This window comes from Callospermophilus lateralis, chromosome 1, assembly GCF_048772815.1.
Source record: "Callospermophilus lateralis isolate mCalLat2 chromosome 1, mCalLat2.hap1, whole genome shotgun sequence".
Lineage (NCBI taxonomy): Eukaryota > Metazoa > Chordata > Mammalia > Rodentia > Sciuridae > Callospermophilus > Callospermophilus lateralis.
Genome location: NC_135305.1, coordinates 126,859,359 through 126,873,935, shown reverse-complemented (window position 1 = coordinate 126,873,935; position 14,577 = coordinate 126,859,359). Strand labels below are relative to the sequence as shown.

General features: G+C 58.8%; 1 protein-coding gene across 2 annotated transcripts in view; it reads right to left on the bottom strand.

The window, feature by feature from the left end:
* Galnt9 (polypeptide N-acetylgalactosaminyltransferase 9) overlaps positions 1-14,577 on the bottom strand; it is a 61,734-nt gene that overhangs the window by 7,701 nt on the left and 39,456 nt on the right. Inside the window, exons 6-7 of one of the 2 annotated variants that reach the window (XM_076866230.1) lie at positions 14,135-14,267; positions 209-421 (exon numbers count right to left, since the gene is read on the bottom strand). In XM_076866230.1, coding sequence (XP_076722345.1) covers positions 209-421; positions 14,135-14,267 — 346 coding nt within the window. The remainder of the gene's footprint in view (positions 1-208; positions 422-14,134; positions 14,268-14,577) is intronic. The other variant, XM_076866241.1, reaches the window with a different exon arrangement.

Genomic DNA, 14,577 nt, shown 5'->3' with positions numbered 1-14,577 from the left:
GGACATGGTCACATTGGACTTTCTACATCAGGGGGCCCTGGGACCACTCTCTACCTAGACCTGGGCCAGTGAGGATGAAGCCCTTTGCCAAAGTCCCCTCCCTGCCCAGGGTGGCCGCAGGATGCCCACGACCCCCACTGGCCCTGCTCTGATGGGGACAGGGCCCTGAGGAGTCCCACGAGGCCCGCTACCCCCCGCCCGGGCTCACGGTCATGGGGATGTTCCAGGCCATGTACACGTGGGACTTGAACTCGTCCATCCACACCTCGGCGGCCCGCAGTGCGTTGCGCTTGGCGTAGTAGTCGATGTCGTTGTTGTAGGGCTTCTTGGTGCGCTCGATGTGGGCCACGCGGGAGCAGGGCAGCACCTCCATGCTGCCGCCACACTGCCACACCTGGGCGGGGACCCCGTCCCCAGTCCTCTGTCACCACAGGGCACACCACGGAGGCGCCTGCACTGGGCCCCGGGTCCCCAGGGGCTTGACCATAACTGGTTTCAGGGGAAGGTGCCCAAGGGACAACCACGGACAGTGGTCCACCCACATAGGCCTGGGTGAGGCTGCACCCCTCAGGCGTCCCACCCAATCGGACTTCTCTGCATAGTCTCCAATTGCCTTTTTGTATTCCACTCACCCCAACATTACTGTCCCCTTTTCTGGTGGCCTCTCCCACTCCATTCTGTGCCCTGTGCAGGGGACCCCCGTAGCACCTCTGCCTGCCCACCCCAGGCAACCAGAATGACCCTGTGAGCCTCTTAGAAAGAGCCACCAGCTGTGCAGATGCAGGCACTGGCACCCAGGTCAGCACTGACCAGGTCAGCACTGCCCCAGGTCGGAATCATCCACACCCTTGCTTCCTCTGCCTAGAGACACCTGCGGTCTCACACCCAGGGTGGAATGCCCTTTGCCTTGTTATTCCCTCATACGGGCTCACTCTGGGCTGCAACCTTCAACTGTCTTTGTCCCCCTGAGGCTCCACGTGAGTCCCTCCCATGATGTTCATGCTGTGCCAGCCAGCTGGTGTCACCTGCACTGGGCCCCCGGTGCTGAGGTGCCTGATTGAGCTCTCTGGGGGCTTCTGCTGAGAGCAGCATGTCACTATGTAGCCTGGGCCTGGGGATCCCCAGGAGGACACAGAGGTTGAGGGGCGGCAGTCGCTGTTGGCTTGTGTCCTGAGGACTGGACTGTGCTGTCCCTTGCCTTCAGACTGGACTCAGACTGAGCTCACTCCACCAGCCCTCCTGGGGCTTCCACCTGCCAGCTGTTGGCCTGGGGACCCCTGAGCGTCCACACTGTGGGCCAATCCCTGTGACACCCACATCCTGGTTCATCACTGTCTGCATCGGTGTCCCCTTCCTCTGATTCTGCAGAGATTGCAACCTGGTCCTGACACACTACCCCACATCTCTGTCCCACGGTGTGTGTCCTGAGCTACTCTCTGCCACTCATCCACCATGACGCATTGCCTCACCCCAGGGCCTGAGCTATGGAGTTGGCCATCCAGGGACTGAACCTCTGGAACCGTGAGCCCCAAATAAACTTCTCATCTGTGTCACTCTTGTGGGATCTCTTGGTCATAGTGATGAAAAAGCTTCCTAGAACTCACAGAGCGAACTGGGACCTGGCCCAGGCCTCACAGTCTCAGACCCTCTCTATATCTGAGTCTCAAATGTCCACCTTTCCCCTCAATACTGGGACCTAACCCAGAGCCTCACACAGGCCAGGCGAGTGCTTTACCACTAGCCACATCCCCAGCCCCCACCCTGTTCTCTGGTATTGGGGACAGAACTCAGAGGCTCCACTGCTGACCCCTGGCACTTTTATTTTATTTTATTTTTTTGAGACCAGATCTGGCTACGTTGCCCAGGCTGGCCCAGAACCTGCGATCCTCCCGCCTCGGCCTCCTGGACCTCTGGGATCACAGGTGTGGCCCATTCCTGGTGGTCTGTCATTTTTTGTGACATCTGTCATTGGATTTGACCCACCTCAGACTTGGAGGGCCTCAAGAGCCTTCCCTGGTCACCTCTGCAAAGACCTCAAAGGTCACAGCACAGGCTCCTGTGTGTATCTTTTTGGGGCCTCCAGCCAACCCAAGGAATTTCATCCCAGCAGAGCCAGCACCACGGGCGGATAAGGACCCCAGGTGACAACGGAGAAAGGCCTTGAGACACTGCCTGACAGGTGGAGGGCGGGAGGCAAAGCATACTCAGCCAGAGGACCCTGAGGTCAAGAGGTAGCTGACCAGAAACAGTCGGATCAGAAAGACAGTCACCCTGTGTGGCTGGAGCCAGGGCCTCAGTTCCCAGGCTCCAGGGGACATGAGGCCCAAGGAGCCACAGCCGCGCCTGTGCACCCAGCCAACGTTCGACAGGGCTATGTGGAGGGTCCCGCCGCCCACAGGACAGCATCTCCATGAAGATGCATTCCTCCGGTGCGAGAGCAGGTGTCCAGGGAACCTGCCCACGGAGGACACCCGCTGCGTGTTGAGACCCAAGGACCCCCACAGCACTGGCTCCTTGGATGCCTGCAGATCAGTCCCATACATGACAGGAGGGAAAACCGAGGCAGGGAGGGTTGGACTGCAGGCTGACCAGTGGAGGCAGGCTCTAGATGCAGGTCTGGGGTCTTTGAAGGTCCAGGGTCTGCAGTGGACTTCTGAGCAGAGCTGGCTGGTGGGGCTGCATCCTCCCCCATCAGGACCTGCATTACCTCAGGCACCAACCCTGGGCCTCTTGAAGTGGCTCTCAGAGCAGACACAGGCCCAGCACCCCCATCCTTTCCCTTCAGCCTGGACCCAGGCAGAGAGAAACCCCCTTCTGGGGCCCCCTGGAGCCCCCCAGTGGAGGACACCACTGTACCTTGGGGAGGCTGTCCTTGCTGCCAGGACCTCACATACCTCCCCTCTTGGGAGAGTAGGAAAAACTGGCCCAAGACTAATAAAGCCCTCCGCCCCCAGGGGCATCTTGGGGCCAGCAGTGGCCCTTAGGGTGGGGGACGGTTCGTCCATCACCCCAAGCAGACCCCAACCTTCACAGCAGAAAAGCAGGTGAGTCAAACTCTGCTCGGTGGACCACCACCCCGGCTGGGCTCAGCACTGGATTTTGTCTTGACCTTTATTAAACCTAACGGACAGGGCAGAGCCACTCCCCCTAATTGGCTCAAGGACTTTCCTCATTAGGGGACTCAGCTGGCCTTCCTGCAGCCACAGGGATGTAAATTGGCCCTGAGACCACAGAATCACTCTAATTAGGCTAAATGGATCTGAAAGGCTTCATGGGCGCCCTCTTAGAACAGGCCGGGAGCAGCGGCCAGTGGGGGGGGGCAGGGCACAGCCTGGAGGGTCCAACAGGCGAAAGGGGCTGGGGGCCTCAGCATGTGCTGTTCCCCGGCCGGAGTCTGGGTCTTGGCCAGTCTGCCCTCGGCCTTGGCCACACGTCACCGCCCTGGGGGGAACATTGCGGCCTCCATGTGAGCCCATCACAGGAGCATGGCCGGGGCTTTCCCTCTGCTGTCCTTTCTGGACCTGATGCCCACACGCCCAGCACACAGAGGCCAAGGGACTCAGGAAGGACACAAGCTCCTCCCAGCCTCCCGCCCTGAGCTTGGACCTCGCACTCAGTACTTCGCGCTCTGCAGGGAGCCCCTCTCAGAGGCTCCTTCATTCATGAACTGTGCTGGGCACCATGGCAGGCCCCAGGGACACGTGGCAGGGAGGGGACATGGACCGTGAAAACAGGAAACTCGTGAGGTTTTGATGGCAGAGGAGCATGTGGGGACACAGTGGGGCCGTGGTGCGGTATTGGGCAGGGCAGGGTCCAGGGCGAGGTCCAGTCAGGCCCAGAGGGCACCTGAACCCAAGGGGAGGGAGGCTGGCTGAGAGCCCGCATCGGTTGCCACCGTCCCCACTTATTCTGGTGGCCTTTCAGCTGCCTCTGCAGGTGGCTATCCAGGAGTTGCCTGGTGCCCAGGGGACCAAGCCCATTGCCCCCACCCAAACTGCCAATCCCAGGGTGCTTCCCAGGGCTACCAGCTCCACAGGCACAAACAAGCCCCACCAGGCAAGCCACAGGCCTGCCCTGGGATGTGGTGCCAGGCAGAGTGCCCACTTCTGAGGGGCCTGGGGAGGTGGCCCACGACCCCCAGAGCCCAGCTTCTGTGGGGCCTGGGGAAGTGGCCCATGACCCCCAGAGCCCGGCTTCTGAGGGGCCTGGGGAGGTGGCCCATGACCCCCAGAGCCCGGCTTCTGAGGGGCCTGGGGAGGTGGCCCACGACCCCCAGAGCCCAGCTTCTGAGGGGCCTGGGGAGGTGGCCCACGACCCCCAGAGCCCCTGGCTTCTGTGGCACATCTGACAGGGCAGAGGACATGGAGCAGAGCCCTGCACAGGAAGAGGAGCCAGGACAGGGACCTGGCGCTGTGGTGGCTGGGGTGACATTGAGCGAGGCCTGTAGGATTGGGCAGCAGACACCCTGCAAGCTGGAGGGACCCAGCAGAACCACGTGGAATTGATTGGGGGCTCAGCCACCTGCTCTCCTGGAAGGCTCTCCCTGGGAGCCAGCAGAGCCAGGTGTCCACCACCCCTGCCAGGCACGAAGAGTGCATGCTGCCATCCTGGCCCTGTGCCCATTCCAGCCCCACCACGCAGAGCCGCAGAACCCCGGCTGGGCCCGCCAGGCCGCTGCCCCTCAGGCATGGGATGCACCGTCTCAGCAGCTGGTCTCTGAAGTCGCAGAGCTGGCAAGGCCAGGAGGTGGACAGGAAGGGAGTGGGCAGTGTTTGTCCAGAGCCCCACAATCCCATGCATCCCACGTCATGCTGCTGCCTTGCCTGATGTTGGAGGGACGCGGTTTCCACAAGTTGCCCCAAAATCAACAGCAAGAGGCAAATCAGGACTGGCACCCTCCAGAGGCCCCCAAGGATGGGGAAAAATTGGGTCCCATTCCCACACTTCCTCTGGGGCCACCACAGCAGGTGGGGGCTGGGGAGACACAGCCCTGTCCCCTGCTGCAGCCACCACCAGGGTCACCAGGCCAGACTGCCCACTGCCCCTCAGGACAAAGCCAAGAGGACCCCCAGTGCTCAGCTCAAGTATGACAGGCCTTTGATCTGAGTGAAGGTCAGCCTCTCCCCAGCACTGATTTCAGCCCCAGGGTCACGGCCGGATTTGTGTATAAAGTAGCCGTGACAGTCCCCACAGCCAGGGCAGCACAGCCATTCTCAGACCCAGCGTGCAGAGCAGGGACAACCTGGAAGGTCAGGGAGGATCAGGTCAGGGACACAGCTGCACTGTCCCTAGCCAGCCCTGCTAATGTGCAGAGAGCTGCGGTCCTCAGGAAATTTATAGAACAACTGTACAGCAGGACCCGACAGGAGCGTCTTAAATCAGCTGTTTAATATTAAACAACATGCTGTGGAGAACAGGCACACCCAGGGAGCTCACGGAGATAAATCCCAGCCCTGTTAGAAGACTACGTGCTCCAAGGCACTGGGTTCGATCCTCAACACAACACAAATGTAAAATAAAAGATATTGTGTCCACCTAGAACTAAAAAATAAATATATATATAAAAAAGAAGACGAATGCATGCTAAAGGAGCAGAGGGTCTGGGGACCCACCCCAATGCAGGATCCCCTCACTATAGGACCCACCCCAATGCAGGATCCCCACACTGTAGTATCCACCCCACTGCAAGATCACCTCACTATAGGATCTACCCTACTTCATGATCCACTCACTATAGGACCCACACCACTGCAAGATCCCCTCACTATAGGACCCACCCCACTGAAGGACCCTCTCACTATAGGACCCACCCCACTGCAGATTCCTCTCACTATAGGATCCACTCCACTGCAGGATCCCCTCACTATAGGACCCACACCACTGCAGGATCCCCTCATATAAGACCCACCCCACTTCAGGATCCTCTCACAATAGGACCCACCCCACAGCAGGTTCCCCTCACTATAGGAACCACCCACTGCAGGATGCCCTCACTATAGGAACCACCCACTGCAGGATCCCCTCACTATAGGACCCACCCCACTGCAGGATCCCCTCATATAGGACACACCCCACTGCAGGATCCCCTCACTATAGGACCCACCCCATTGTAGGATCCCCTCACTATAGGACTTACGCCACTGCAGGATCCCCTCACTGTAGGACCCACCCCACTGCAGGATCCCCTCACTGTAGGACCCACCCCACTGCAGGATCTCCTCACTGTGCGACCCACCACACTGCAGGATCCTCTCACTGAGAGACCCAAGCCACTGCAGGATCCCCCTCACTATAGGATTCACCTCACTTAAGGACCCCCTAACTATATAACCCTCTCAATGCAGGATCCCCTCACTATAGGACCCACCCCACTGCAGGATCCCCCCACTATAGGATCCACCCCACTGCAGGATTCCCTCACTATAGGATCCACCCTACTGCAGGATCCCCCTCACTATAGAATTCACCCCACTGAAGGATCCACTCACTATATGACCCTCCCAAAGCAGGATCCCCTCACTATAGGACCCACACCACTGCAGGATCCCCCTCACTATAGGACCCACCCCACTTCAGGATCCCTTCACTGTAGGACCCACTTCACTGCAGGTTCCCCCTCACTATAGGATCCACCCCACTGCAGTATCCCCTCACTACAGGATGCACCCCAATGCAGGATCCCCTCACTATATGACCCATCCCACTGCAGGATCCCCTCACTATATGACCCACTCCACTGCAGGATCCCTTCACTGTGGGACCCAGGCCACTGCAGGATCCCCCTCACTATAGTATTCACCCCACTGAAGGACCCCCTCACTATATGACCCTCCCATTGAAGGGTACCCTCACTATAGGACCCACACCAATGCAGGATCCCCTTACTACAGGACCCACCCCACTGTAGGATCCCTCACTATAGGACCCACCCCACTGCAGGATCCCCTCATCATAGGACCTACCCCACTGCAGGATCCCCTCACTATAGGATCCATCCTACTGCAGGATCCCCCTCACTATAGAATTCACCCCACTGAAGGATCCACTCACTATATGACCCTCCCAAAGCAGGATCCCCTCACTATAGGACCCACACCACTGCAGGATCCCCCTCACTATAGGACCAACCCCACTTCAGGATCCCTTCATTGTAGGACCCACTCCACTGCAGGATCCCCCTCACTATAGAATCCACCCCACACTGCAGTATCCCCTCACTATAGGATGCACCCCACTGCAGGATCCCCTCACTATAGGACCTACCCCACTGCAGGATCCCCTCACTATAGGATCCATCCCAATGCAGGACACTTCACTATAGGACCCAACCCACTGCAGGGTCCCCTCACTATAGGACCCACCCCACTGCAGGATCCACTCACTATAGGATCCACCCCACTGCAGGATCCACTCACTATAGGATCCACTCCACTGCAAGATCCCATCACATAGGACCCACCAACTGCAGGATCCCCTCAGTATAGGACCAACCACACTGCAGGATCCCCTCACTGTAGGACCCACCCCACTGCAGGATTTCCTCACTGTAGGACCCACCCACTGCAAGATCCCCTCACTGTAGGACCCACCCCACTGCAGGATCACTTCACTATAGGACCCATCCCACTGCAGGATCCCTTCACTATAGGACCCACTCCAATGCAGGATCTCCTCTCTGTAGGGCCCACCCCACTGCAGGATCCCCTTACTGTGGGACCCAGCCCACTGCAGGATCCCCCTCACTATAGGATTCACCCTACTAAATGACCCCCCTCATGATGTGACCCTCCCAATGCAGGATCCCCTCAGTATAGGACCCACACCACTGCAGGATCCCCTCAGTATAGGACCCACCACATTGCAGGATCCCCTCATTGTAGGACCCATCCCACTGCAGGATCCCCTCACTGTAGGATCCACCCCACTGCATTATCCCCCTCACTATAGGATCCACCCCACTGCAGTTTCCCCTCACTATAGGACCCACCCCATGGCAGGATCCCCTCATTATAGGACCCATCCCACTGCAGGATCCCCTCACTTTAGGACTCACTGCACTGCAAGATCCCCTACTCTAGGATCCACTCCACTGCAGGATCCCCTCACTGTAGCATCCACCCCACTGCAGGATCCACTCACTATAGGATCCACCCCACTGCAGATCCCCTCACTATAGGATCCACTCCACTGCAGGATCCCATCACATAGGACCCACCAACTGCAGGATCCCCTCAGTATAGGACCAACCACACTGCAGGATCTCCTCACTGTAGGATCTCATCACTATAGGATCCACCCTACTGCAGGATTCCCTCACTATTGGACCCACCCCATTGCAGGATCCCTTCACTATAGGACCTACCCACTGCAGGATCTCCTCACTGTAGGACCCACCCCACTGCAGGATCCCCACACTATAGGATCTACCCCTCTGCAGGACCCCTCACTATAGGACCCACCCAACTGCAGGATCCCCTCACTATAGGACCCACTCCACTGCAGGATCCCCTCACTATAGGACCCACCCCACTGAAGGACCCCATCTCACTATAGGACCCACCCCACTGCAGGATTCCCTCACTGTAGGACCCATCCCAGTGCAGGTCCCCCTCACTGTAGGACCCACCCCACTGCAAGATCTTCTTGCTGCAGGACCCCTTCATTATAGGATTCCCCCTGCAGGATCCCATAACTATAGGATCCCCCACTGCAGGATCCCCTCACTGCAAGATCACCCCACTGCAGGACTCCCTCACTACAGGATCCCTCCCTCTGCAGGGCTCCTGGTCATTCCAGTGCTCACAGAACCCACAGTGGCTAGTCTGCCTGGAGGATCAGGAGAGTTCCTTTTTGCTGAGGTTCCCCTGCTTCCTGTCTCTCCACCCTGCAGAATTGGCCAGGTCTCTAGACAGCCCAGCATTCCCACCAATATTCCTTGGCCAGAGCCAGAGCAGTCAGGGAGGAGGGAGAAAGTGTCTGTCTCTGTGCACCTCAGGCTTTACTGGCTCTGCGACAACAGGAGGCCTCCTCTTAGGTCTCCCATTCCCCTCCCTCACACCTACGTGGCAACACCAGGAGGCCAGTGCCTGTCCTTGCCCCACCCCAGCTTCCCATTCAAACAGAAGAGGGAGCCCCTTCCCCCAAACTCAGCTCCTGAGGTTTCACACATGCAGCCCTCAGGGAAGCAGAGCCGGGTCCCATTCATTGACTGTCCTCCTGACACACGCAGGTCTCTGTCTGAGTCGCAGTTTCCTTCCATTTTTCATCCTGTTCACACGGCCCCACCCAAACCCCATCCTGACCCTCAGAGTCCACTCCAGCTACCCGGTATCCTCCCCTCTTTTCTCCTGCCTCACATCAGAACTGCCAAGGAAAGTTGATGCTTCAAAGAATCTGCCAGATGAAGCCCCTGGTTCAGTTTTTACAATGCAGTTGAGGAGGAGTCTAGCTTTGTGACTTAACACTGAACAGTGCTGGAGAACTTAATGCACGTGCAGATGGTCCTGAGAGGCCCAAGGGCCCTGAGATTCGCTGCAAGGTAATTTTCAGGCACTCCGAAGTCTTAGAAAGAAAGGAAAGTATGTTTCATTTGTAAGGGTCACTTGTAAAAAGTTCACAGGAATTCAACCACCCTCAGGCTGCGGCAGGGTGCTTAGTGACGTCTGAGGGACTCCCCGAGTTCATCAGACGGGGGTGGTGGACTGCTTCGCTGGATTCACAAACATAATGTGATCACTCAACTTAACAGTAAGCAGGTTTTGAAGGCGGTGACTTTAATCGACTCTAAGTGAAAACTTAAATCCCAGTCCTGAATACTCTTCTCTGTGAGTAGAAGCCCCATAGGCAAAATAGAATGCTGAAGGAAGGAAGCCCCCAAACCCCAAATATACACCCAAGAAGCGCCAGTCCAGCACAGCCTTGGACCCTCACCCCACGGGGCCCACGACGATGCTAGCAGGCACTTGCTTTGTCCACTCGATGGGCTCCTTGGGAATTTGCTGACCTGGGAGAAGTCATCACAATCTGTGTCAGGGTGGGCAGCCCCTCAAGCTAGCCATGGTGACACTGAGGGCCTTGGGCATCAGGTGAAATGGGTGAGGCTGGATGGTGGGACATGGACAGCGTGACCTGGTGGCTCAGGGTCCACACTCCCTGCTGGCCTCACATGCAGCTGGAGGGCAGAGGAGGCAGCACCAGGACCCATTGCAGCCAGGAGGGCTGGGTTCCTGTGACTCTAGATAGAGGCCATCTTTGCTCATCCTTCTTTCCTCCTGCCAGGGTTGGGTCCCTTGATAAGCAGAGCCCTCCTCCCTACTCTCCTTCAGGGCTCCTCCTCCTCCCTCCTCCCTCCTCTCCTCCAGGGCTCCTCCTCCTCCCTCTTCCCTACTCTCCTCTAAGGCTCCTCCTCCCTCCTCTCCTCTCCTCTAAGGCTCCTCCTCCTTCCTCCTCCCTCCTCTCCTCCAGGGTTCCTCCTCCTCCCTCCTCTCCTCTAAGGCTCCTCCTCCCTCCTCCCTCCTCTCCTTTAGAGCTCCTCCCTCCTCTCTTCCAGGGCTCTTTCTCCACCCGCCTACCTCCTCCCTCCTCTCCTCCAGGGCTCCTCTTCCTCCCTCCTCCCTCCTCTCCTTGAGGGCTCCTCCTCCTCCCTCCTCTCCTTTAGGGCTCCCCCTCCACCCTCCTCCCTCTTTTCCACAGCTCCTCGTCCTTACAGCTCTCCATTCTCCCTGCTGTTCTCCATCTGGGCACCCATCATTGCAGAAGCAGTTGCTAAGAAGTCAACCTTCCTCATTGGAATGGTCCATGCCAGCAGACCACATCCCCGCGGGCTTTACTCCCAGGTCTTCTATTCTGTCCCACTGGAGTTTTGGACTTGATGGGCCATGGCTCTTCAGGGTTGGGAATAAGAGGCTGTTGGTCTTTTGCCCTTATTCTTCTCTCAAATGCATGCTGGCCATTGGACAGCCTTTACTTTCCACGTGAATTCCAGGATCAGCCTGTTAGTGTCTGTAAGAAGGACTGCTGGGGTTTGGATCAGGGCTGTGTTGGCTCCATGGATGGCTTTGGGGAAATGCGACATTTTAACATCATGAATCCTGCAGCCCATGAACATGGTATATCTATTTAGTCCTTTGAAAGTTCTCCCAGCAATGTTTTCCTGTTTTCATTGTACAGATATTCCACAATTTGGGGGCTAGATTTATTCCATATGGCTCTAGGTTTGAATCCTACCACAAAGGGCATTTTTAAGAAGTCCAGTTCCTGTGCAGCCAACGCTGACTCCACACTGAACCACACTTCTGCCTCATCTTTCATCTGCCTGACCTTCCTCCTGCTTTCCACGTTGGAAAGTCAGGCTCTTCATGCCGTTGGCCTCTGCTCTTTCCTGTTGGCTAGGAGAGGTGACCTTCATGTGCCCTGCTTGTGTCCATGGAAGATTTGCAGGGAGGCAGCTTCCACCCCAATCCTCTGTACTCAGTGGGCTCCCTATTGGCCTCCTCGACTCTGCTTACCGTCCACTTTCTACACAGTGGCCCAGGCATCCCTTTTAACTAACCCTCAGATCAGTCCCTGGCTTGCAACCCTCCAGGTCTCCCCATTGCGATTAGAATGGAATCCAAGTCACGCCTGGGCAGCCCACCGAGGAGGATCCAGCCCCACCCACGTCTTTGCTCTTCTCCTTCCTTTTCCTCATCCTGCCTTGCTGGTCCTATTTCTTGGACACCAGGGGAAGACCACCCATGACCACTCTGCCCTCAACAAGAGCTCCCCTCAACCCCCAGGCCCCACAGCCTCTGGACCTCTGCTCTCGGTCAGCAGAGGGGGGGTGCTTCTGGGCTGAAGGTCAGCAGGTTCACGGGGAGCTGACTACAGGCTCAAGGTCAGAGGGCTGAAGTTCAGCAGGCACGTGGGAGCTGTTGCTGCAGAACAAACAGCCCCACTCGCCACACAAAATGACTATTTGCACCAGGATCCTGGGTTCCGTGGTAACATGTGGGAAAAGGGCACAGTGGGGGCACCTCTTCTTGCTCCACAATGCCTGGCCTGGGGGGGGACAGGGGCTGGAATCTGGAAGGTGCTTCCATCCTTTGGCTGGCTGGGGCCTGGGGGTTGAGGGGAGCTCTTGTTGAGGGCACAGTGGTCATGGGACTGGAGAGCCCACGTCACTGTTCTCTACAGATAGCATGGGCTCCAGGCCTTGTGTCCACTGTACTTGGAAGCTGACCAGACCTGACCTCTGGAGGGAGGACTGTCCGTGCCACAGGACATATGTGGATGACAGCTGCCCTGGGAAGTGCCATCTGCTGTGACTTGCAGTGGAAAACCCGACGGTCTCCCTGGCTGGCGCGTTCCCTGGTGGAGCCAGAAGGAGCAGCCGGCTCCGGGTCAGTGACCCTGGTGTAGGTTAGCAAGCTCCAGCACACGGTGTACCAAGGCCCTGAGGCCCAGGGGATCAGCTCCCCTCCCGTCTGTCCATGCATCCACTCCGCCTGGCAGGGGGAGCTTACTTCTCTGCCCCCCTTTCCTCCTGTGCTGGTGGGTGGTGTTTGCAGGCCCGGACACTGAATCTGTTCAGCCTCCCTTTGTTATAGACCCTTCTCCACACATTCCACAGTGCTACCCATGTCAGAGGCTCCACCCACAGTGGGGGGACTCAGGGACGGCTCTCTGTGGCACTGGAGGCCTCTCTCTCAGGCTCAGCGAGCTGGGACAGGGCTGTCCCCACGACTCAGGTGCTCCAATCTCTGGGCTGGGGAGAGACCAGCAACGTCCATCATCCTGGCTGCCCTGCTCCTGCTGGAGGGACTGTGGTGTGGCCCTGGGTCCTCGGGGAAGGTCTGAGCTCCAGCATCCCCAGGCCCAGGCCAGCCAAGGCCCAGACTCACAGGGCTTCTCCGGGGACATCCTTGGCACTAGCAGCAGCTGGCACACCTTCCCTGGGCAGAGCCTGGAGGCCCTGGGGCATTCCACAGGGACTTGTGGCAGATTCTGGCCCCTGCCCCATCCTCCTCGGTGTCCCTCTAGGGTGCTGCGGATCCCCACTCCCATTTAGGGAACCACAGGTGGTCTCAAGGTCCAGGAACTGGGGGTGGGGTGGGGGGGGGTAGTTCTTGTGCACGGCCCTTCCCGGTCTCCCCATTTCAGAACTGCTCAGGTCCAGCTCAGAGCAGCTGCCTTGGACGCCCCTCCCCTGGCAAATGCCACTGGCCTCCTGCCCAGGAATGCAAGGCTTGTCCTCTGCCTCCTCCCCAGGCCAGCCTCCCTCCCTGATTCTTCTCTCTGCTGCCCTGGGGCCCCAGGCCTATCCCCGCCCCCCCCCCCAGGGTCCCTGCCTGGAGCTCCTCAGGCCCATCCTCTGGAGCAGAGGTCAGAGGCCTCTCAGTCAGACCCACAGCCTCCACACCAGCCTGTGCCTCCCTAGGTCTCGGTGCCCGCCACTCCCTCTGCAGCTCACCAGCTGCCTCTGAGCCAGGCCTCCCCAGACCCCTGTCCCTCCCTCCCCCCTGGCCACACAACCTTCCTCCTTATCCCCTGGAGTCCAGCAGGGAAAGCAGGTCCCACCCTCTGTTCTCTGTTCCCTGCTGTGGGCCCAGGACAGGTGCCTGCCCAGCCACAGGGCAGGCTCCAGGTGGGGCTGCGCCCACACCCAGCTCCTCAGGGGTTGAGCATCTGGACCTGGAAGTCGACCTGAGGTACCTCACTGGACCCCGGTCCAGGCCCCGCCTCTGCCCTACCCAGGCACCGCTCCCTGCTCCGCCTTCGCCCCGCCCTGCCCAAGCAACCAGGCTCCCCGAGACTGCAACACAAGAGGCTTCAGGCACGTCTTCCTTCTGCTCCTGGTCTCCGCCCCAGAGGCCAGCACAGGGCTGATTGAGGACGGGTTTCTTTGCGGCTGCGGCTGCGGCTGTGGCTGCGCCTGGCTCTGAGCTGGGCCAGCTCTTCACCACCCTCCTCAACTTTCGGCCAAGGTTCTGCGAACAGCCTGCGAACCAGATCCTCGGCATCGTCTTCTACTACCGTGCGCACAGGCCAAACCCCGGCTCTTTCTAGAAGGACTCGCACGCAGTACGACACCCTGGCCGCCACTGAGTCCCCGCTCCCCGCCAGGCCGCAGGCCATGCCCCGCGGAGCCCCGCACCCGACGCCCACTCACCCTCATCCCCAGCTCGATGTTCTCCGCACCGTACACCTCCATGCCCGGGTCCAGCAGGCCGATGTCTCCGAAGTACTCGCGGTCCACCACGAAGGAGCAGCCGATCATGGCGGGGGTCCTGCAGATGCAGTCGGCCATGAGCAGGCCCCTGGCTGGGCCAGCAGCCCCAGAGCCTGCCTTGGCCGCCTCTCATAGCCGGCTCTTGCACCCTGAGGCGGGAGGCGGAGTTGGGAGGGTAACTCCTTGCATCCCCCAGAGCCAGCAGCGCACCCAGTACAGAGCAGAGCGTAAATGTCCCTGGTGTAACTTCAACAGGTGAAAAGACCAGAGTCGGGGGATTGAAGAATACTCCACATGCCCAGTGAGTTGTGCTGTCATCTTGAACACCCAGAGCAAGTCGCCCCACCTGCTGTGGTGGCTCCTGTTAT